This window comes from Cherax quadricarinatus, chromosome 2, assembly GCF_038502225.1.
Source record: "Cherax quadricarinatus isolate ZL_2023a chromosome 2, ASM3850222v1, whole genome shotgun sequence".
In the NCBI taxonomy this organism is placed as follows: Eukaryota; Metazoa; Arthropoda; class Malacostraca; order Decapoda; family Parastacidae; genus Cherax; species Cherax quadricarinatus.
Window position 1 is genome coordinate 19556722 of NC_091293.1, and position 26239 is coordinate 19582960.

The window sequence follows — 26239 nt, forward strand, 5'->3', positions numbered from 1 at the left end:
AACAGTCGTCTCTTTCCACCTGTGTAGTCTTGACTGTGGTGATAAGATCGTATTTGCCATGGTGTACTCAAAATACTTATTACTTTCCCTGACAATAGTTTCCATCAATGGCTGGTCAAAGAATAATTCAAAGAATTCCAGTTCATTGGCCGTGGTTCCAAGGGGACAAGTAGGTAGAATTCCACTTTGAGAGTCATCAAAGTGGTGAGGCTTGGGAACAAAATTGGGATTTTTCTGCCAATCCCACATACGGTTTGCTGGTGGATACTGGACATCATAGGCTGGTTGTGCGGTGGTTGTGGTTGTGGTGGGCTGGTGGCTGACGCTCCGCTTTGTCCTTGAACTGACGAGTCAGCAGCGTGGGTCCCAGCGTGGGCTGGTGAGTCACGCATGGCGGTGCCACTACCATCACCACTAACACCATCCACTGATGCCTGTGGTCTATCCATGCCAAGTGTAGCCACATCATCCTCACTATCACTACCTAAAACTGGTATAGGGCCACGGGATGTACTCCGTCCCCTGGGCACAGCATAGGGTACACTACCCGAGCGCATGCGGCGGCGAACATACCGACGCTTCACTGGTGAATATGATTCCTCACTATCACTACTCGAATGATCATCGAGCGCAATAAAATCACAATCCACGTCACTATCATCATCATTACTGAAGTCAGAGGCCTGGCCACGCGAAAATATTAGTTTTCTCTTGCGTTGAGGAACAACCGACCGTGAGTCACGAGTGCCCACACCAGAGGTAGAAGGTTGAGGATCGTCAGGGTTTTGTGCACTATTATCGATATCCTGGTCATTCTTTTCGGTCACTAACTGATCAAAGCCGTAGAATTCGTCTTCATTTCCACTTCCATCACTGTCAGAACTATCAGATAGGAAGAGGAGAGTCCCAATTTTCCGGGGAGTGAGAGCTGACTTGCGACGAGGCATGGTGAACAAGGGTAACTGAGCCGGCGTTCCCACAATTTTATTTTTTTTTTTTATTTAGAAATTTTAGCATACAAACAGAGGTACAAAAAATACAGGTAAGAGCAGCATGCCAAAGCCACTTATATGCATAGCATTACGGGCTGGCTTAAAATTAACTTAAGATTAACTAAGCAATGATGAAATCAGTGATAAGACATGCTATGCGGGCGCCTAGATTTTTTGTTTATGGTGCACACCCACCACGCAGACCCGTTCGCTCACATGTAGGCCTATGATCGTTTTCGCGCTAAATTTGATGGCGCTAGAATTTTGGTGTAGATCTACGGTTTGGACACTCAACGTGAAGCCGTAGATCTACGGGACGGACCCTGAAAGGGTTAAAGGTAAGTGTCAATTATTCTTTCATTATTTATTGTTATTTGTTATTGTTGTTATTGTAATTACTATTCTATTGCATTCAACTTAATATTTCATGTGGTAAAAGTTTTTTTTTTCATACTTTTGGGTGTCTTGCACGGATTAATTTAATTTCCATTATTTCTTATGGGGAAAATTGATTCGCTTTCTGATATTTTTGGTTTACGATGAGCTCTCAGGAACGGATTAGTATCGTGAACCGGGGGTCCACTGTAGTTTTTTTTTTTTTTTTAACACGCTGGCCATCTCCCATTGAGGCAGGGTGACCCGAAAAAGAAAAGCTTTCACCATCATTCACTGTCTTGCCAGAGGCATATGGATATGACAGTTTACATGTCACTCTAAACCGTAAATATCTCAAACTTCTCCTTTAGAGTACAGTGGACCCCCGGTATTTGATATTAATCCGTTCCTGAGAGCTCATCGTATACCAAAATTATCAAAAGGTGTCTTAATTTTCCCCATAAAAAATAATGGAAATCAAATTAATCCATGCAAGACGCCCAAAAGTATGAAAAAAAAAATTTTTACCACATGAAATATTAAGTTTAATGCACACAAACTGAAGAAGACATGCACAGTTTGTAGTACTCTACCAACAATAGAATACATGACACTTAACTTTAATGAAGATCTGGTGGTGATTGATGGGATGGGAGGAGGGGAGAGTGTCGAAGTTGTTAATGTTTAGAAGGGGAAACCCCTTCCATTAGGACTTGAGGTAGCAAGTCCTTTTCCGTGGTTACTTCCGGACTCTTAAATCTTTCAAAGCAACCTTTGCTGGCCTTAAATTCACTCACATCACCACTAGTTGCAGGCATTTTTTCAATTAAATCCTCATACAACTTCCTAGCCTTTTCACAAATGATCGCTTTAGAGATGCTATCTCCTGCTATCTGTTTTTCATTTATCCACACCAATAACAGTCTCTCAACATCTTCTAACACTTGCGGTCTCCGTTTCGAAATCACAGTTGCACCTTTTGCAACAACAGCTTCCTTGATTGCCGTTTTCCTAGTCACTATAGTAGCGATGGTTGATTGGGGTTTTGTATACAACCTGGCCAGCTCCGACACACGCACTCCACTTTCGTACTTTGCAATTAACTCTTTCTTCATTTCAATAGCCATTAGCACCCTTTTTCTTGAAGGGTTGGCACTAGAAGCTTTCTTGGGGCCCATGGTGACTTATTTTGCAGAAACAAGCGCCAAAAACACTGTGATAATATGGAATGTACCGAATGTATCCTTAGATGCGAGCACACTGGCTGGCTTGTAAACACTGGCACACACAGGGCAGTTCAGGCCACACGTGGACACGTCTCGGACGAATCACGTGTGGCGGGTTTTTTAACGAGAAGCGAGGCAAAATTTTTGCGTTAAAATGTATCGAATACCGGATTTATCGGATACTGATGCCATCGAATACCGGGGGTCCACTGTACAGGCACTGTTCCTCCCCTTCAGGACTCAACTTCGTAAGACGTGTATTGTAAGAGGTGACTAAAATGCCTGGAGCAAAGGGCCAGTAACCCCTTCTCCTGTATAAATTACTACCATGCCTCAGTGGGAGACAGCCAGTTTACCTGGAGTATTCCTAGAGAGGGTTTCGTGGGTCAATGGCCTCATGGCCCAGTCTGTGAATGGTCTGTGACCAGTGCATTGAAAAAAAAGTAATTGAATGTACTGTTCTGTATTGTTCTGCATTTTTGTGAATTATATATTTGTGCATAACAGTTTTCTTAATTTGTTTTGTTCTACTTTCTAGAAGAAGTCAAGATTTTTACGTGGTGGACGTTGACGGGGATCACAGTGTAAATAGCGTCAAGTCATCTGAGGTTGGTGGTTCATTTTTCTTTGCTATTTTTCTTAAGTTGTGTGCTAATTTGGTTAGCTACTTTAATTCCAGCCAAAATTATTAATTTTTTTTGCTTGTTAGTGCTAGTAGTAAACAGAGTAAAGTCCCAGGCAGCCATGGTAAAAAGCTCTGTTCGACACGCCACAGTACTCGCTCCCATTCTATTCCTCATCCTCATTTCTAACATAGACAGAGATGTAAGCCATAGCTCTGTGTCTTCCTCTGCGGATGATACCCGGATCACCATGGCAGTGACCTCCATTGAAGACACCACGAGACTCCAAGCGGACATCAACCAAATCTTCGAATGAGCCACTCAAAACAGTATGAAGTTCAATGAGGAGAAATTTCAACTACTCAGATATGGAAAATTTGAAGAAATTAAAAATGTGTCAGGGCATACCACAAATTCTAACCATACAATAGAGCAGAAAAGTAATGTGAAGGACCTGGGAATGATAATGCCAGAGGATCTCGCCTTCATAGGCCATAACAATGTATCTACCTCATCCGCTAGGAATATGACAGGATGGATAATGAGAACCTTCAAAACTAGGGACGCCAAGCCCATGATGATTCTCTTCAAATCGCTTGTTCTCTCTAGGCTGGAATACTGCTGTACACTAATGGCCCCCTTCAAGGCTGGCGATATTGCAGACCTGGAAATTGTACAAAGAACTTTCACGGCACACACAAGTGTGATAAGGCACCTAAAGTACTGGGAACGGTTGAAGGTTCTTGATTTGTATTCCCTCAAATGCAGGCGAGAGAGATACATGATAATATACACTTGGAAGGTCCTGGAGGGATTGGTACCAAACCTGCACACGAAAATCACTCCATGTGAAAGCAAAAGACTCGGCAGGAGATGCAACATTCCTCCGATGAAAAGCAGGGGCGCCACAAGTACACTGAGAGACAACACACTAAGTGTCCGGGGCCCAAGACTGTTCAATTGCCTCCCAGCATACATAAGGGGGATTACCGATACACCCCTGGCTATCTTCAAGAAGGCACTGGACAGGCACTTAAAGTCAGCACCTGACCAACTGGGCTGTGGTTCGTACGTCAGCTTGCATGTGGCCAGCAGTAACAGCCTGGTTGATCAGATCCTGATCCACCATGAGGCCTGGTCTCAGATTGGGCCACGGGGGCATTGACCTCCAAAACCCTTTCCAGGTAAACTACGGGTTGTATACTCATTTATCTTCTTTCAACACACCGGCCGTATCCCACCGAGGCGGAGTGGTCCAAAAGGAAAAATGAAAGTTTCTCCTTTTACATTTAGTAATATATACAGGAGAAGGGGTTACTAGCCCCTTGCTCCTGGCATTTTAGTCGCCTCTTACAACATGCATGGCTTACGGAGGAAGAATTCTGTTCCACTTCCCCATGGAGATAAGAGGAAATAAACAAGAACAAGAACTAGTAAGAAAATAGAAGAAAATCCAGAGGGGTGTGTATATATATGCTTGTACATGTATGTGTAGTGTGACTTAAGTGTAAGTAGAAGTAGCAAGATGTACCTGAAATCTTGCATGTTTATGAGACAGAAAAAAGACACCAGTAATCCTACCATCATGTAAAACAATTACAGGTTTCCGTTTTACTCTCACTTGGCAGGACGGTAGTACCTCCCTGGGCGGTTGCTGTCTACCAACCTATTACCTACTATACTCATTTATGTCAAGACTAAATCATACTAGCTCTTTACCTTAAAACTGCTAGCCGGGGTCAGGGCTGGCCGACCCTAAGTCCTGGGGTTGCATTCTGTTCTTTTATGTGGTCTCAAGATGCATCAGACTTCCCAAGTCAGGAGACTGCTCAGCAAGGTTAACTTCAAATCGAGGTCAATAACGTAAAAAATATTTATAAATTCTCCTGTGAAATAAAGATCTATGTTCTTACTGCTAGTGCTCCAAACATAGATCTATGTTTGAGTTTTCCTGCCTTCAAATTTAGCACTAGAGGCCTGATAGGCCTAGGCAGTATAGAATGGGTTTTAACACTCAGTGTATGCAGTATGAAAAAATCTGGGACCACTTAATACCTTGTGGGAGCACCAGTTCAGTTGAGCACCAGCTAGAATAAACAGCATGGTACATCCCAGGGATTCATTAATGCCATGTGCCTCAAGGAGTTTCATATACAGTGGAACCTCAAAAATCGAACTTAATCCATTCCAGGAGCTAGTTCTAAATTCAAAAAGTCTGAAATTCGAAGCAATATTTCCCATAAGAAATAATGGAAATACAATTAATCCGTTCCAGAAACCTAAAAATATTCACAAAAAAAAAATACGTTTTAGAGATTAATTAGTTTTACATACAACAAATACTTTAGTTTTTAATTATGTATAGTAACACATATAAAATAACATTTTTACTTACCTTTATTGAAGATTGGTGATGGCATCTGGAAGATTGGGAGGAGGAGAGAGGGAGTTGGGGTTAGTGTTTGGAAGAAGAATCCCCCTCCATGAGGACTTCAGGTAAAGCCCTCTCTGGGGTTACTTCCCTTCTCTGTCTTATAATGCCACTAGGACCAGCTTGAGAGTCACTGGACCCCTGTCTCACAAAATAACTGTCCACAGTCCTCTGTTTCTGGTGCCTCTTTAACATTTCCCTAAAATGGGACATGGTTCTGTCACTGAACTTGTTGCAAAGATGGCTTGTTTCAGCTTGCTCAGGGTGGTACTTCTGCACAAACATTTGGACGTCATTCCACTTGGCACAAATCTCCTTAATCTTTGAAGAAGGAACCTCATCCACTCCCTATATTAACACCTTTTGCAACATCAGCTTCCTTGATTTGTTCTTTCTTTGACAGGATAGAACCAATGGTCAACTTGTTTTTCCCATACATCCTGGCAAGCTCAACAAGTCTCACACCACTCTCATACTTCTGTATTATTTCCTTCTTCACATCTATGGTGTTTCTCACTTTCTTTACCACAGGGGTACCACTAGCAAGTTTCTTTGGGCCCATAGCAGTCCCACAAGCACTAAACACAACAAAATAATTGTAAAATGCATGAATGAGAGCGCAGGTTAGTGTTCACTCAAGCATAAACAAAGCTAGACTGCTCACGGCACCTGCGCGGGGACACAGACAGTGGGTGGCAGACAGGTCCCGTACCCGTCGGTCCAAAAATAGGGGCACGTTCGATAATAGGGACACTGTCCGAAAAAATGGTCCTATTTTCGAAACGTTCGATATGTGATACGTTCGATTTTTGAGGTTCCACTGTACTCCAGTACAATAGTCCCTCCAAATTCTCAGGGGTTACATTCCAAGACCACCCATTGTCAAGTGGGTTTTTGATAACGTGGATGGGGTAAGAATACTCACGTAGGCTGGTAGTACGTATAATATAACGGAAGTATGGGAAAGCACCAACAGCCGACCTGCCTCTCTCTCTGCTCCCTATCTTCGACTGACTCTCAAAGTGCCTATGGGTGATGGGTGTTTGAAATCCTGCTATGGTCAGCAGCAATATGAATACAGTCAATGATCCACACAGACAGTTGGTAGTGAGTCATCTACTGGTACACTGGTTACTGGTACTGGTTACTAGGAACTGGTACTACTACTGAGAGCTCGGCGACGCTAACGTATGTCGTCCCGACATACAACTAATACAAACTAGAGACAGCAGGTGTACGGCTTGGGCTGATTCTATACAATGTCAAAGTACACAACAATTGAACATTATAACATACATAAGTAGAATATTGGAATGGAAGCTTCCGTAACTGAAACTGTAATGCAAAACAGTGGACCCCCGCATACCAATTTTAATCCGTGCAAGAGGGCTCATTGGTATGCAAAATAATCGGTATGCGAATGAATTTTCCCCATAAGAAATAATGGAAATCAAATTAATCCGTGCAAGACACCCAAAAGTATGAAAAAAAAATTTTTACCACGTGAAATATACATTTTCCTACACACACATGCACAATAGTAGAGTAGTACATGCACAGTATATATTGTGCATGTACTAGTCTACTAAATGAAGAATAAATGACACTTACCTTTATTGAAGATGCAGCAATGACTGATGAGACACTGTGTCCTGGGAGTGCCTTTTCCTCCTGAGTACTGTAGGTCCTGTTTGGTATTTTCTTCCAGAACATGCCTTATCACACTGTGTATGTCACTACGATTCTTAAATCTCTCAAACCAACCTTTGCTGGCTTTAAATTCACCAATATGAGCACTAGTTCCAGGCATTTTTCCCTGTTCACCTGGGTGTTAGTCGACTGGTGTGGGTTGCATCCTGGGAGACAAGATTAAGGACCCCAATGGAAATAAGTTAGACAGTCTTCGATGACACTGACTTTTTTGGGTTATCCTGGGTGGCAAATCCTCTGGGGTTAATTGTTTCTTGGTATATTCTCAATAAGCCACACCAACAACAGTGCTACAGCAGCAGCAGACGATGCTACAGCAGCAGCTGTACCACCAATAGTAGCGATGGTTGATTGGGGTTTATTATACAACCTGGCCAGCTCGGAGACACGCACTCCACTTTCATACTTATCAATGATCTTTTTCTTCATCTCTATAGTAATTCAATGATCTTTTTCTTCATCTCTATAGTAATTCTCACCCTTATTGCTGTAGAGTTGGCACTAGAAGCTTTCTTGGGGCCCATGGTCACTTATTTTCCAGATAAAATCACCAAAAACACTGTAATAATACGAAATGTTACGATTGTATGCTTGGATGCTACCGCGGAGGCTGGCTGGTAAACAATGCCACCGGCGGAACATGTGAGGCTGGCTAAGGCGCACATTGGACGCGTCTCGGACGAACAGCGGTGAGCGGGTTTTTAAGCGGTATGCGAGGCAAAATTTTAGCGATAAAATGTATCGGTATGCAGATTAAACGTTATGTGATGCCAACGGTATGCGGGGGTCCACTGTACAAGGTATAATATAGCACAACTCATCGAATGAAACTCAATGTTGGGATTACACAATAGAAGTGATAAAAAAATTTTTGATCGATCGATCTGTATTCATGTGATCTACGGATTCTGAGGAAGGAATATATACAAAGAAAGAAGTGTTTAACAGAAAGGCAGATTCGGTGCACTCAAATCTAGACTGTTAACTCTCAGAATTCGGAGAGAACGTGAACACAAAAAAAAATTCTTGAATACTGATAAGTTGATACTGTAATTATTCATCTATACAGGTTATTTACATTTAACCCCAACTCTGCTAGGGTGAGATTGATATATGCAGAATGAGTGTCATCTCTGGGAGGATCAAACTCTGTTGCACTGGCTAACTCATGCTGTATTTGAGGCAAATCTGAATTGGTAGTTACAAATGATATTTGAGGATTTCTCAATACCTGTCGTGTACGTAGGGAATAACGACATTCAGGTTGATCGTCTGACTGAGTATCAGAGGTAGAGAGTACAGGATCAGGAGGATTGTCAGTCTGTCACATTAGTCTGGGTTGGAGCATCATTATCATCACATACTAACTTCATATGATCTAAATGCGATTCTTTATACTGACCAGTACTAATTTCTCTAACCTTATACTTATTACCAGTGATATGTTCAACTACTCAATAAGGACCCACAAACTTTTGATCAAGCTTAGGCATTGCAGACGTTTTGTTAAAGTTAGTCAGCATAATTCTCGAACCTACTTTGATTTTGGATGGCTTTGCTCGAGTGTTTGCGACTCTTGTAAATTCTGCTGTTGATTTATGAAGTGTTTCACGGATTCTTCTAAAAACACTTTGAGCTAAGCTGGTACGAGTTGCTATGAAATCATCAGGGTTGTAATTTGGTTTGGGATTAGAATATAGCAACTCATAAGGCAAACGTTTATCTACACCATACAATGCATAATGTGGAGTGTCACCTATAGAAACATTATAAGCAGAATTTATAGCACACTGCACATCAGGTATAACTTCATCCCAAGTTTCACTGTTGGGATTGATAGTGGCTCTCAAGACATCAAGTACTTTCTTATTGGTACGTTCCGCTAACCCATTGCTGGCAGGATGATGAGGAACAATGGTGGATTTAGAGATCTTGTACAAGGTGCACAAATTTTCAAGAATCTCATTACAGAATTCACCTCCATTATCTGTTACTAGGGACTTAGGGGTGGTATGCCTGCAGATAATGCGTTCTTTAAACGCTTTAGCTACTGTCTCGGCAGTCTTATCTGCAATAGGAACTAACTCACAATATCTGGTGAAATGGTCTACCATAACACACAGATGTTTGTTGCCTTGGAGGGAACATTGGAAATTAGTTAACAAATCTAGCGCAACTCTCCCATGGTTCGCTAGTGGTTGGATACACTTGGATTGGATTAGGACCATTAGCATTACCTTTATGTTGCATGCAGACACTACATTTCTTAACATACTCAGAAATATCAGTTGCCATACGAGGCCAAAAGTATTTCAATCTGGCATGTTTTACTGAACGATCCATACCAGGGTGCGCAACACCTGGTACATCATGAACTAGCTGTAAGGCTACATTCATTAGTGACTGTGGAATTACTAACTGGTAAACTCTTCTGCTAGGAGTACCCAACTCGGCTGTTCGATACAGTAAATCTTGGTTCATGACGAAGTCACTGATGGGTGCTGGTGGCTTCACAGTCAGAATAAGATCTTCCTGGAGCAGGAATCGAATCACACCAGACCACATGGGATCTGTTCGTTGAGCATTCTTTACATCCTCAGCACTAAATGGAGGGTCTGCAGTTACTATACTAACATGTCACGATAAGGCATCTGCGACTACATTTGACTTGCCAGGTAAGTGTTCAAAGGTGGGATTGAACTCTTGGATAGTCGAGGTCCATCTGGCTAACCTTCCAGTAGGTTGTTTGTTCTGGAATAAAGGTATCAGTGAAGCGTGGTCTGTCAAGACATGAACAGAGTACTGATAAATAATGTCTCGGAAGTGCTTTAAAGACCATACTATTGCTAAAGCTTCTTGCTCAGTTACTGTATAATTACGTTCAGCCTTCGTAAGGACTCGGCTAGCAAATGCAACTGCGTTGTACTTGCCATCAGTCTTCTGAGCTAGTACGGCACCTATGCCAATAGAACTAGCATCAGTAGTCAGATAGAAGGGCTTAGAAAAATCTGGAAATTTCAAAATTGGAGCAGATGTTAGTTTTTCTTTTAGAGTTTGGAATGCTCTTTCTTGACGGAAGGTCCAAACAAAAGGAGCATCTTTCTGAAGCAACTCAGTTAGAGGAGCAGCTATGGAAGAAAAATTGGCAATGAAAGATCTATAAAAACCTGCTAAGCCCACAAAGGATCTTACGGCATCAGCAATTTTGGGAGTTGGAAAATTTAGTACTGCAGTTACTTTACTTTGGTCAGTCGTAACCCCTCTAGGAGTGACTACACGACCAAGAAACTTAATTTCTGATCTGAAAAATTGACATTTAAACAGTTTGATCTTTAAATTGGCTTCTTCAAGCTTACCAATTACTACATCAAGTCTTTTCAAGTGTGTATCCAGGTCTTTAGACATGACAATTACGTCATCTAAGTACACCATAAGTGCATTACCTATGAGACCTCTAAAGATATTAGTCATGAGCCTTGAGAACGTGATAGGGGAGGATCATAATCCAAACGCCATACGGAGGAAGTGATAATGACCTGTAGGAGTGGAGAATGCAGTTAGCTCTTGACTGTCCTCGTGAAGAGGGACTTGCCAAAACCCTTGTAACAAGTCCAGGGCTGAAAAGACTTTATCTCCGATGTTACGTAAAAGATCACCCAGTATAGGGAGTGGGAAGCGATCTGGGATAGTTTTCACATTTAACTTCCTAAAGTCAATCACTGGGCGCCAAGTACCATCCTTCTTAGGTACTAGGATCAAGGGCGCATTCCAAGGTGAATTGCTAGGTGCAATAACTCCATCATCAAGCATTTGATTGATCAGTTCTTCTGCGACAGCAACTTGTGAATGAGGCATTCTGTACGCAGGTGTATAGATAGGTCTAGTACCAGGTTCAAGTGGAATACGATGGGACAATAAGTTCGTTATACCCATCTTCTCACCTGGTAAGGCAATGGCTTTACGACGTTTGTTCAACAGAGTCAACAAACGCTTGACTTCATCTGGGAAGTCAGTGGGAGCTAAGTCTTTCTCCTGAACTGGTGGAACAGATTGATCCAGTGAAGTGGATGAGGTCTCCCCGGCAGAAATAGCACCGACCCACTGGTCAGGTGACAACTCATCCTCTACCTGAACAGGGTAAGGATAGTGAACAAGGTCAACAAGATTGGTATTTGCTCTGAGACGAACACTGTGACCAGAAGTGTTAGCTAGGAAGAAATGGATCTTACTATCTCTTACAACATGTAAGGATGGTTCAACAAATAGACCTTTTTACTTTGCAGAAATCACTGCCAACTAGGACGTTATCACCATCTGGAACACTAGGAACAACAACAGACACTCTAGTGAGGGCACTAGCCGCGACAGAAACGTCTTTCTGCAGACGGCATGTGACATCAACAAGAGATGGCATTACTAGTTGCAAGTAATTGTTTTCCGACAAGGCGTCCCCTGTGGAGAAACTACTACTTGAACTAGCAGACATTGCAGGGATAGGCTCAGCATTCAAGGTAGTCAGAGCATCCTCGGACACTTGAGGTAACCGGACACTATCTTGCAAGTCTGAAGTTGCAGGAACACAGACAGGAGTGACAGGATCATCAGTGCCTGACCGCTTGGGTACGCTACTGGAAAATGCACTGGCCTGTAAGGACTTAATTCGAATGTCGTACTCTGCGGCAGTATGGCAGATCTCGGATCCAAGCTGGTAACCCCAAAATGGTACAATCAAGTCATCAATTTGGGCATGCCATCGATAAGGGTCGAGCACAATGCGTAAGTCTCGCATGGAAGCAAATCCCAGTAGAAGGTCACCAGGGAAAGTAATCTGGTCGACAAAAGGAAGGAAGCAGTGAAGTCTCTACCTTGGATAGAAAAAGTGAGGGAAGTCCGACCTCGGACACGCAGGTGAGAACCAGCTACTCCACTAAGGAAGGACACATGAGTCAGTTCTACGAGAAGGACATGTCGTAACTGCTTATCCCTAAACAAACTAGACCTGATAATATTGACTTGCGCACCAGAGTCCATGAACAAATGAACGGGCGCATTATGAACAGATGCTTGCACTATAGGGCCTATGGTTGCATTGGAAGTTATGTGCAAACAAAAAGGTGGATTGTCATCAGAAAAGATTTGTTCCACTTCATCCCCAAAATCATCTACGTCAGAGACGTGTGAAGCAACATCATCAGCAGGATTGTCATTCTCGAGACTGCTTAAGGCTTCAAAGGAATTGTGAAAGGGGATGGTGTACTCATTATCACCTACTGTCACCATGGGACGGTTTGACTGGGGCGCTCGAATTCCCCCGAATTGGAAGAATGAGCCTGGTTCTGGTTATTTTGAGAACCACGATGTCTGTTTCCTCTACGGGTTCTGCGGTTGGAACGGCCACGGTAAGACCTAGAGTACTGAAGGTTGTAGAGAGCATTGCACTCAGATGTGTCATGTCCATGTATTCTATGATAAGTACAGTAGGGAAGATCTGACTGGTACTCATCATCAGTACGACGCCTCTTAGGGTAACTATCAGGACAATTAATTGCAATATGGCCACGGAAACCACAGTTGTAACAAGTCCTCTGACTATGGTTACTGAATGTACTATGAATACTATGAGGTTTATAATGACTCTGTACACTGGTCCTTGGTGATCGCTGAGATGGTTGACGACCACGATTTGTCGCTGTGGCACAAACAAGAGGTGGTGCAGACTGAGGCATAGGTGTGAGATTACTTTTGATTCATGGGAAAGTACCCTGGGGGCACAAGGAACGTACATGATTTAGGGCTGTAAGGGGTTCCATCGTCATAGTTGGAGGATTAGCCTCATAAGCACACACGGAAGCAGGCGGCATTAGTTCTTTGATTGCTCCAAAAGCTGCTATTTTAGCAAACGACGCTGTGGATGGTTTATCCTCGTCAGGGACAAAAGCTGAGGACTGGACAGCATTGATAAATGATGATAAAAGTTTGTCTAATCTAACAGCAAATGCACTCAACGATTCATTAGTCATGGGTGTAGCATTCACGAGTTCCCGAAGAACGACATATGGATCAGCTGTTTTTACTGGTACGAGGAAAGAACGAATCAGTTCCTAATATTGTGACCACTTAGTAAGATTCCTGAAGTCTCGCATATCAAGGAGATCAACAACGTGAACAGCAGCAGGGGACCGATGAAGAGCTTCTTTCGCAAGTCTGATAAGACTTTCCTCTGAAGGAGGACCGTTAACTAGAGCATTAACACTAGAACGAATGGCAGTAAACCATGCTTCAAGACTATGTACATGGCCATTGAATAAAGGTAACGCATCAAGGGAATCATGAGTAAAACTATAGTGTCTCAGTGTCTGGGTCGGTCTGTCAGTCCATAAGGAATCGTGAGGACTGAGGACAGGAGCAGCAGTAGCCTGAGAGGTCTGAGTGTCGCCATTCACTAAAGTATCACTTGGCGGTATGTGAGACATAATGGCAAAGAAGTTGCACAAGAACAAATAAGGCAAAAATAAAGAACAATAAAAATGATATAAAATGTTAAAATTAAAATAAAAGAGATGCAACTAATTCTGCAGAAGTAAAAAAAAAAATGTCTAAGATACACTGTAAGAGGAAGAACAACTCAATGTAAAGGACTGCTGGACAAGATAAAAAAAATACATTGAAATTTACAAGTAAAAATATTACTGGAGACTGAATTAAATGCAAAATGAGCTGTCTGTACTCTTGCTAATAAAGAAATTAATTAATAAAACTGTAAATCAATGTAAAAAGTATAAAATAAAATCACTAAATTGTATGCAAAGAGAGATAACTGGGAAATTTAAATATTTTCTAAGAATGCATAAACAAAATTAAAATATAATACAAAGACAAGTGAGTGTACAACGAAAGCCTGTAATTGTTTTACATGATGGTAGGATTGCTGGTGTCTTTTGTCTGTCTCATAAACATGCAAGATTTCAGGTATGTCTTGCTACTTCTACTTGCATTTAGGGAGAAGTAGCACTTACTCAGCGCGAATGAAAAATTTTGTCGAAAAATTCACAAACTGAGTTAATCTTATAGAAAAATAGCTTAACTCTCTGGCAACACAATGGTACCAGAATCATTGTTCTATGACATTCCTACAAGGAATTATGGTCATTTAAAACACCTAGGGTGACGTCACCACCCGTGGCAGGTGTGCTCACCTGTCATCAATTTTTTTTGTTTTTTCCGTTTTTTTTTCGTGTATTTATTGTATTATTCTTTCTAAGATAATAATTGACGATTTGGCATCATAATACAGTGGGTGGGACTTATCCGTAGAGTTCCAACCAACCAGGACCCTCCCGACACCATTTTGCTGACGTCATGGAAAATTCCAGTCTCGGGGTGGCCGGGGAATATGGCTCAATATAACGCTATTATAGCTTCTACGGCTTATTTATCTATCACAATTGATCTAATATGACATAATAAACAATATAAATAACAAAGAAATATGGTAAATACTCCAGAATGAATAATATATGGCATATTCTCAGAGCGCTCCATCGGGAATAATAGATTCCCATTCTCAGAGAGGGGCTTCCATTCTCTTTCTTTCACCTCCAGGGTCCTTATATTAAAGAAAACGAACATGGGTAACTATGATATACACTCGTACTGCTGAGAAAAGTGTTATTTTCTCGAAAAAAAAAATCGGTCCGGCTGTTTCGCGGATTATCTCGGAAGTAAGTTATTCACATATATGAGCCACGAAATTCGTTAATAATAGCAGGAATGTAATGAAATTCACAGAGAACATAAAGGAAAGATTGTTTTACGAGCTAATGGTTTGCTTTTTGAGATATCATAATTTGCTTTTGATTTTTGTGAGGGCAAAAGTCAGATATTTGACTGAAAGTCAAAACCATACAAACTTTATTTTTTTTAAGAATGAAGAAAGGATAAATTACAGAAAGGCTAATCATTAGAAATACAGTTTAGCATTGTTTTATGCGTAGATAATGCCAAAACAGCTTCTCCAAGTCCCATTACGAAGTTACTGTTCAATATGTATGATTATTAGTAAATAATTTTTTCTCAGTTGTTTTTTGAGCTATCTTATTGAAACTTGGTCACATTACTATTGAAAGGTGCTTCTTTACGTACAAAAAAAATGAAAGAAATCGAACGAAAAATAAAAAATTTAAATTGTTAACGTCGGATTCCCCCTAAATTTAGGTCACACTACACATACATGTACAAGCATATATATACACACACACACACCCCTCTGGGTTTTCTTCTATTTTCTTTCTAGTTCTTGTTCTTGTTTATTTCCTCTTACCTCCATGGGGAAGTGGAACAGAATTCTTCCTCCGTAAGCCATGCGTGTTGTAAGAGGCGACTAAAATGCCGGGAGCAAGGGGCTAGTAACCCCTTCTCCTGTATATATTACTAAATTTAAAAAGAGAAACTTTAGTTTTTTCTTTTGGGCCACCCCGCCTCGGTGGGATACGGCTGGTATGTTGAAAGAAAGAAGAAGAAAGACAACATGAGGAAAAAAAATAATAAAATGAAAAACAAGACTCAAACAATAATGAACTGAGAATAATAATGCATAAAAATAACAATAAAAGAAAATAATTCACTGCAGAACAAGTGCAACAAAATAAGGTGCAGAAATAATCAATGCAGTAATAAAAGTTACACTGGGAAAATGTAGGTTAAATAATAAAATAGAAATATGAAGAAAAACTGATTGAACACTTTAACTCTTAATTGTAAATTAGACAAAACAATTTACTCAGAGTAAAGAAAACACTTTACGTTAAAAAAGAAATTGAAATTACACTAAGAGTGAATTTGTTCAAAGAAATATGAAAAATATGAATAAAAATAAAACAAGAAACAAAACTGGAAGTGTAACACTTACAAGTGGCGGGGCACACAACACTTACAAGTGGCGGGGCACACACAACATATTCACTTATTCATTTATTTTAGTATATTCTTACAACAAAATCTTGCTGTGACTGATACGACAAAAATTGCTGGCAAAAATAATGGTACACAAGTCTGCGAAAAGATCAGGGAATGAGACACTGCTGGCATACGAAAAAAGACACACACAGAAATAAATGGATAATTTAGTATACGACAAATACTGGAGAATACAATGCTGAAAGAACACAAGATAAATAAAAAAAAATTGAATTACTTCACACAGAGTGACTGACTGGTACACTACAGAATAATACTTACTACAGACAGAGAGTAGCATAAAAAAAAAACACAGATAAAAAAAATATGAGATGAGCGATAACACTAAAAAATATTGCAAAATTATGAGTCAAGAAACACTGAGTCTACAATGAAAACACAAGGTTTAGAGTACACAAGAAATTCACTATAAATGTCTCACACATGCAAATGTCTTTAAATGCAGGAAAATGTCTCTAAACAGAAAATTATCACAGAAGTCTGGAGTAGTAGATGGAGTGACTAGTGATGAGGGTAAGACGTCCTGTGCACTCACACTGTCGTCGTGAAGAAATGCGCTTTCTAGGTGAACTCACATAACTGGCTTTATCGTTGGTGCCAGCTACAAACTCTTGACCAGTTATGTGAGCCAAAGTACTAGGACCCGGTACAAGGGTGGAAAAAGAAAAAAACCCACAGGTAGATGAGGTGGGTGGCGGGTGGTGGTGGTGATTGGGTGGTGGTTGTGGTGGTGGGGGCAGCGGAACAAGCTGGCCCTGTGCGCTCTCACTGCCACGCACTTCTCACCATGCACAAGGTGGCTTAACTAAATCACAATGCCACAGGGATGATGAAGACCACTCTTACCAGCATCCAAGCACAAGCGATATATGAGACAATACTTCAGAGGAACTTGCGTGGCTTACTTCTCTCTCTCAGCTGGGTTAGGAAGCTGGACTGGCTGACTGGCTTAACCCACGAGAATGGCTGCCTGGAAGACGTATAACGATGCACACAGCATGAAGGAGCAGGTGGATGACAGGAGACAGGCTGGATGGTAGGCTGAGGCAGGCTGACTAGCGTTCACTTCCACAGTCTGGCTAATTGACTGGCTTAATTGCAAAATCCGGGTCAACCCCTCGGAGATTGAAGCAATTAGCACACGAACTAAGCCAGGAAGCTTGAAAAACGGCTGCAACAGGCTTGCAGGCTGGAGTACACAGGGAGGTGTGGTGAGGGTAAGCTGCTAGCTGGAGGTGGCTGAGACGGTTCACCTCTGACCTGCCGGCAACCCACAAACAGTCTTCTAACGTCTGAAATACCCTTAAATCCACGCCCACACCGGTGCCACCATTTGTCAAGCGGGTTTTTGATAACGTGGATGGGGTAAGAATACTCACGTAGGCTGGTAGTACGTATAATATAACGGAAGTATGGGAAAGCACCAACAGCCGACCTGCCTCTCTCTGCTCCCTATCTTCGACTGACTCTCAAAGTGCCTATGGGTGACTGGTGTTTGAAATCCTGCTGTGGTCAGCAGCAATATGAATACAGTCAATGATTCACACAGACGGTTGGTAGTGAGTCATCTACTGGTACACTGGTTACTGGTAACTGGTTACTAGGAACTGGTACTACTACTGAGACCATGAATTTGGAAAAAACGCGAATTCTGGACGCAGTTAAAAATATGCCTATACAGTGGACCCCCGCATAGCGATATTAATCCGTGCAAGAGAGCTCATTGTTATGCGAAATTATCGTTATGCGAATGAATTTTTCCCATAAGAAATAATGGAAATCAAATTAATCCGTGCAAGACACCCCAAAGTATGAAAAAAAACATTTTTACCACATGAAATATTAATTTTAATACACACAAACTGAAAAAGGCATGCACAATTACATGACACTTACTTTTATTGAAGATCTGGTGATGATTGATGGGATGGGAGGAGGAGAGTGTGTTAGTGTTTAGAAGGGGAATCCCCTTCCATTAAGACTTGAGGTGTCAAGTCCTTTTCTGGGGTTACTTCCCTTCTTCTTTTAATGCCACTAGGACCAGCTTCAGAGTCACTGGACTTCTGTCGCACAACATATCTGTCCATAGTGGCCTGTACCTCTCGTTCCTTTATGACTTCCCTAAAGTGTTTCACAACATTGTCAGTGTAATAGTCACCAGCACGGCTTGCAATAGCTGTGTGAGGGTGATTTTCATCCATAAAGGTTTGCACTTTCAGCCACATTGCACAGATTTCCTTAATCTTTGTAGTAGGCAATTTCTTCAATTTCTCTCTCCCCTCCTTCGAACCAGTTTCCTCAGGTCTGGCCTCTTGCTGTTGAAGTTGATCTATCAGCTCATCAGTGGTTAGTTCTTCATTGTCCTCCTCCACCAACTCTTCCACATCATCCCCACTAACCTCCAACCCCAAGGACTTTCCCAATGCCATAATGGATTCCTCAACTGGCATAGGATTCTCAGGGTTAGCCTCAAACCCTTCAAAAACCCTTTTGTCTACACATTCTGGCCACAGTTTCTTCCAAGCAGAGTTCAAGGTCTTCTTAGTCACTCCCTCCCAAGCCTTACCTATAAGGTTTACACAATTGAGGATATTAAAGTGATCTCTCCAAAACTCTCTTAGTCAGTTGAGTTTCTGAGGTCACTACAAAGCACCTTTCAAACAGAGCTTTTGTGTACAGTTTTTTGAAGTTTGCAATAACCTGCTGGTCCATGGGCTGCAGGAGAGGAGTGGTATTAGGAGGCAAAAACTTGATGTTAATGAATTTCATGTCCCCATAGAGTCGCTCTGCCACGTCTGTAGGATGACCAGGGGCATTGTCTAACACCAGGAGGCACTTAAGGTCTAATTTCTTTTCAGTTAGGTAATCTTTCACATTGGGGGCAAATGCATGGTGTAACCAGTCATAGAAAAAGTCCCTAGTGACCCATGCCTTACTGTTTGCCCTCCACAGCACACACAAATTTTCCTTGAGGACATTCTTTTGCCTGAATGCTCTGGGAGTTTCAGAGTGATACACTAATAAAGGCTTCACTTTACAATCACCACTAGCATTGGCACACATGAGAAGAGTAAGCCTGTCTTTCATAGGCTTATGTCCTGGGAGTGCCTTTTCCTCCTCAGTAATGTAGGTCCTGCTTGGCATTTTCTTCCAAAACAGGCCTGTTTCATCACAATTAAACACTTGTTCAGGTTTCAGTCCTTCAGTTTCTATGTACTCCTCGAATTCCTGCACATATTTTTCAGCTGCTTTGTGGTCCGAACTGGCAGCCTCACCATGCCTTATCACACTATGTATACCACTATGCTTCTTAAATCTCTCAAACCAACCTTTGCTGGCCTTAAATTCACTCACATCATCACTAGTTGCAGGCATTTTTTTAATTAAATCCTCATGCAACTTCCTAGCCTTTTCACTTATGATCACTTGAGAGATGCTATCTCCTGCTATCTGCTTTTTCATTTATCCACACCAATAACAGTCTCTCAACATCTTCCATCACTTGCGATCTCTGTTTCGAAAACACAGTTAAACCTTTGGCAAGAACAGCTTCCTTGCTTGCCTTTTTGTTGCCCACAATAGTAACGATGGTTGATTGGGGTTTACTATACAACCTGGCCAGCTCAGAGACACGCACTCCACTTTCATACTTATCAATGATCTCTTTCTTCATCTCTATAGTAATTCTCACCCTTATTGCTGTAGGGTTGGCACTAGAAGCTTTCTTGAGTCCCATGGTCACTTATTTTGCAGATAAAATCACCAGAAACACTGTAATAATACGAAATGTTCCGATTGTATGCTTGGATGTTACCGCGGAGGCTGGCTGGTAAACAATGCCACTGGCGGAACATGTGAGGCTGGCTAAGGGCACACATTAGACGCGTCTCGGACGAACAGCGCTGAGCGGGTTTTTTAGCGGTATGCGAGGCAAAATCTTAGCGATAAAATGTATCGGTATGTGGATTTAACGTTATGTGATGCCAACGGTATGCGGGGGTCCACTGTACTCTAAATGCCTATTTTTATAGTTTAAACCCTAAATATACCCCCAAAACACTTTAACTTAATTTCAAACGCAGCTTCATTCATCACTCTTAAAAAAAAAAGAATGTAAAGATGCACCTGTATACAGTACTGTACTGCTATGTCTATATCAGTGCTAGAATGCAAAATACCAATGTTACTCCCATATATACTGTAATTCATGCAAGCCTGTTTTCTTTGGTATACTGTAATTCATGCAACCCTTGGGTGGCGCCTCCTCTTCAGGAGGGTTTTCTTCTTTTGGTCAGGTTTCATGCTGGCTTTTCTTGATAGGTTGGAGGAGCATTGTGATGGGGAAGTTGCTGTTGTTGTTTCTTCATGGTGGCGAGGAGGTTTTTGTAAGTTTCTATGTCACCATCGATGGCAATACAAACTTTGAGAGCCCGAACAATAGGTTAATATTTATGTTACAAAATTATTAAATTATATTTTTCTTAATACAGTGGACCCCCGCATAACGATTACCTCCGAATGCGACCAATTATGTAAGTGTATTTATGTAAGTGCGTTTGTACGTGTATGTTTGGGGGTCTGAAATGGACTAATCTACTTCACAATATTCCTTATGGGAACAAATTCAGTCAGTACTGGCACCTGAACATACTTCTGGAATGAAAAAATACCGTTAACCGTGGGTCCACTGTATTTAGCATTAAAACTCATAAAAAATTATATATTGCGTGAAGAAAGCCCAAAATTATTCTGCGAATTTACAGGGATTTCTGCGAACAATTGCAGCCTGTTCTCACTTAACGATGTACTCATTTACTGACGACTCAGACTTAGGGGTTCTCTGACCAGTGTGCATACCGAAATAATGCATATTATAGCTGATTTCCTCTATTCTGTTTATTACAATATACAGTACACTACTGTATAAACATTTAAAAATATGTATGGCAGAAATATTATAAATAGTGCAAAGGTGACATTAAAATAATATCAAAGATGGTTGACACAAACCCATTGCCATTATAGTATGATCCTCACTTAGCAACAAATTAGTTTACCAACATGGTCTTAGGAACAGAACTCCGTTGTTAAGTGAGGAGAGGTTGTATCAGTTAGGTTCTAGGGAAAAATCCACGAATTACTGAAGCCACGAATTCAGAACTGCAAATTTGCAGGGGTCCACTGTACTTCTAAAAACATTGCTGAGATGTACATCTAAATAATTTGTAAATATTTCTAGACAATATTATGTGGCTGAGGCAAGTGAACATGTTCACCTGTCAGCATGTTTGTGACTCATTACTAAATCCATTCCTAATACAGTGGAACCTCTACTTACGAGTTAAATCCATTCCCCAACCTTGCTCGCATCTGGATTTGCTCGTTTGCAGAGTCAATTTTCCTCATTTAAATTAATTGAAATACAATTAATCCGTTCCGGCTGTCAGGAGGCGCAACAAGATGTACTTCAATATTTCGCAAATGTCATCTATACAGCTTATTTATCTATCGCAATTCATCTAATAAGACATAATAAACAATATAAATAACATAGAAACCTAATATATACTCTAGAGTGAATAAGTCATGTGACAAGGGGAGGCAGCCATTGTAGTGGCCACCTTGTTGTGGCATCTAGTGACGGCAGTAGTAGTGGTGGTGGTTGCTGGTGGTAGAAGTGGTGGTGGTTGCTGGTGGTAGAAGTGGTGGTGGTAGTGGAGGTGGTTACTGGTGGTAGTAGTGGAGGTGGTAGTAGTGGTGGTGGTTGCTGGTGGTAGTAGTGGTGGTGGTTGTTAGTGGTGGTAGTGGAGGTGGTTGCTGGTGGTCGTAGTGGAGGTGGTTGCTGGTGGTCGTAGTGGAGGTGGTTGCTGGTGGTCGTAGTGGAGGTGGTTGCTGGTGGTCGTAGTGGAGGTGGTTGCTGGTGGTCGTAGTGGAGGTGGTTGCTGGTGGTAGTAGTGAAAGTGGTTGCTGGTGGTAGTAATGGTGGTGCTTGCTAGTGGTAGTAGTGGAGGTGGTTGCTGGTGGTAGTGGAGGAGGAGGTGGATGCTAGTGGTAGAGGTGGAGGTGGTTCCTAGTGGTGGAGGTGGTTGCTAGTGGTAGCTCCACCCACTGGACAAAGCTACCACTAGCAATGTATATTCCACTAGAAATGTATATTTCATGAAAAAAAAAAATATTTTTTTTAATACTTTTGGCTCTCTAGAACAGATTAATTGGATTTCCAGTATTTCTTATGGGGAAAATTAATTCGGCTAACAATAATTTCGTCTAACGATGAGCTCTCTGGAATGGATTAATTTTGTTAGCCGAGGGTCTACTGTACTTTTCATTGTGAAAGCAATCAGTCATATTTATTTCTGTAATATATCTTCAGTTCTATCAATTGAGACCAAGAAAACGAGAATACAACAATAAAAACCATACGAAAATGCACCACTAAGGGCAGCTAATGGCTGAGAAGTGAACTCCGTTATTTATGGTCTGATTTCTTTCAATTTTGGTGTACATTAAGAACCATCTTTCCATCATACATTGCCCAAGTTTCAATAAGATAGTCTAACAAGCAACTGAGATCCAGTTCCCTAGATCAAGAGCAAGAGCCCCTCACCAGCGTCACTCGCATCTGTAAATTTTGCTCGTGTATGGAAGCAAAAAATCGACCAAGTGACTGCTCGTATCTGGAAAAACTTGCACATGGATGCGCTCATAAGTAGAGGTTCCACTGTATTTATGTAAGAACAAAGATCACAAGATCTACTATAAATTGTAATTCTTTCTTTCTTTCAACACACCGGCCGTATCCCACCGAGGCGGGGTGGCCCAAAAGGAAAAACGAAAGTTTCTCCTTTTACATTTAGTAATATATACAGGAGAAAGGGTTACTAGCCTCTTGCTCCTGGCATTGTAGTCGCCTCTTACAACACACATGGCTTACGGAAGAAGAATTCTGTTCCACTTCCCCATGGAGGTAAGAGGAAATAAACAAGAACAAGAACTAGTAAGATAATAGAAGAAAACCCAGCGGGGTGTGTATATACGTATATATGCTTGTACATGTATGTGTAGTGTGACCTAAGTGTAAGTAGAAGTAGCAAGACATACCTGAAACCTTGCATGTTTATGAGACAGAAAAATGGATAAATTGTAATTATCAGAACATAAAATCTACGTAAATTAAGAATATGAGAAAAACGTTAAATCGGCAGCATTTCTGCAAGCAGCAGGACTCCATCTTGCCATCAGGTGAGCATCCAGTGCCAACTTCACTGCTTTATATCTCAGTGAGTACTGGCACTAATTTTTTTTTGTCTTATTACATACAAAAAATTGCCCTCTGTATAAATTTTTATTTTTTTTCAAAATACAGCCTCTCCTCACTTAGCGACATACGGTGGAACCTCGACTTACGAAAGCCCCACCATGCGAATTTTCCAGGATACAAACTGTCATTTGGTCAATTTTTTTGCATCTGGATACAAACAAAATTTCAGGATGCGAAATTCCCCCTCGTGGGAGGTTCCTTGGTGAGGGGCTCTTGATCTAGAGAATTGGATCTTTGCTCCATTTCCCTAAATTATTAATAATAATATTAATAATTATTATTATTATTACAGTAATACATATGTACACTACTACTACTACTAATAATAATAATAATAAAATATAATAGTATAATAATAATAGTGTTCACTCATTACTTACCTTAAAAATCTGTAGTCTTAATGTAGAGTGAGAGGTAAGTAAACAAGATTAAATGAATAAATGAGAGAGAGAATGAGAGTGTAGAAGGTTCGCAAGTTTTGTAAATAAACCAGTTGTTGTTGTTACCAGCCTGGACACGAATGATTTTTGTTCACTTCGTGAAGCCGACTGGAGAAACATCTCATATTTATGTTAATTTATATGCTTATATGTTACGTAGCATATTTGATATTTTTTCAAAATTATATAATAGATGGATTAAGCAAAATGTCTATATTAACGTTTTATACACATTTAGTGCACCTCAGAGTGATTATTATTTTTTTTTCTTCTTCAACAAACCGGCCGTATCCCACCAAGCAGGGTGGCCCAAAAAGAAAAGCAAAAGTTTCTCTTTTTAAATTTAGTATTTTTTACAGGAGAAGGGGCTACTAGGCCCTTGCTCCTGGCATTATTGTGTTATTATTATCATTATTAATATGGCATCTTAAAGACTAATAACACACTCTTAGTGTGTTTAAAGCAGTTAAGTCCAGTTCATTTCTACATTACGGTTTTCTTATGAAAGAAGTAATCTAATGCAGTTTTCCTAACTCCATTTTCTCTTATACTAACATGTCTGAAGAAGGAAAGAATGGGAAGATGTTTTCATAGCTTGAGTGAGAATGCCCGCGATCACCGTCCTCCCCGCCACCATACATATTTTATTCTAGAGTGTATATCAGGTTTTTATGTTATTTATATTGTTTATTATACAGTGGACCCCCGCCTTACGAATGCATCGCCTTACATTAAATCCGCCATACGAAGCATTTGAACGCAAAAAATTTGCCTCGCCTCACAAAAAACTCGCCTTATGTGATTCGTCTGGGACATATCCACGTGTAGCCTCAGCGCCAGTGTTTACAAGCCAGCCAGTGCGGTTGCATCTACGCATACATTCGGTACATTTCACATTATCCCAGTGTTTTTAGTGCTTGTAATTGTAAAATAAGTCACCATGGACCCTAAGAAAGCTTCTAGTGCCATCCCTGTGGTAAAAAGGGCGAGAATTAGTATGGAATTGAAAAAAAAGAGATTAAGGAAATGTGTGCAAAGTGGGTTGAACTGCAAACCTTTATGGATGAAAATCACCCTGACACAGCTACTGCAAGCCGTGTTGGCAACCTGTACAATGACAATGTTATGGCCCATTTTAGGAAAGTCTTAAAGGAATGGGAGGTACAGAGCTCTATGGACAGATTTGTTCTTCGACAGAGGTCGAGTGACTCTCAAGTTGGTCCTAGTGGCATTAACCCTTTGACTGTTTCAGGCCTCTCTCTGAAACTGTCATTCTATGTCGCTCAATTTTTGAAAAAAAAAAATTATTTTTTCTTATGAAATGATAGAGAATCTTTTCCCGATGGTAATGACACCAAAAGTTCGAAATTTGGTCGAAAACTCGTGGAATTATGCTCCCGCAAAGTTAGCGGTCTCGGCGACATATGCGTATCGGCGATTTCGCCGACTTTGAGCCCAATTTTCAGCCAATTCCAGTGTTCCAGTTGACCAAACTCATAGCTATTTCTTTAGAACTCCATTTTATCTATCAGCTGAGTAAAAGAAACCTCCCATTTACTAATTTGGACTACCCAATATGGTGGTCAGAAATTGGCAATTTGGCCAATTTCACACAAAATAAAAAAGATGCCAATTTCAAAATAGGGTCCAGAATAAACAAGTTAGACATTCGTGGCACTAAAATAACATATGCTCTGTTCATTAGTCACATCTCTAGGCCCCTCTTATATTATTATTGCTTTCTATTTTGATTTTTTATTCATACAAAAAAATACAAAATTTACTGTTATGCAGACGACTGCATTATTGTAAAAATGGTATAAATAATATCAGTGCACTAGTGAAAGAATATTAGACTCCCCAGTTGACATATATTGGACGTGTGGTGTGATTTATTTACTCTTGAACATTGGTAAAAATCGAACATTTCCGCTACTTTGAGCTCAGTTTCAAGGTCGTTTTCATCATAAAAGTAAGGAAAATCATCTCTATTTCTGTAATATGTTTTCGATTTTATCACCTAAGACCATGAAAACGCGAATATAACGATAAATACTATACGAAAATACACCTCAAAGTCGGCATTTTATTCCAAAAAAACGATCAGAGTTTTTTTTTTCTCATTACGCAATGTGTGCTGCAGGA

General features: G+C 40.8%; 1 protein-coding gene across 4 annotated transcripts in view; it reads left to right on the forward strand.

Annotated features, from left to right (window-relative positions):
• LOC128688590 (nuclear valosin-containing protein-like) overlaps positions 1-26239 on the forward strand; it is a 337361-nt gene that overhangs the window by 79622 nt on the left and 231500 nt on the right. For all 4 annotated transcript variants that reach the window (XM_070087530.1, XM_070087528.1, XM_070087533.1 and 1 more), the window contains one exon: positions 3132-3201. In XM_070087530.1, coding sequence (XP_069943631.1) covers positions 3132-3201 — 70 coding nt within the window. The remainder of the gene's footprint in view (positions 1-3131; positions 3202-26239) is intronic.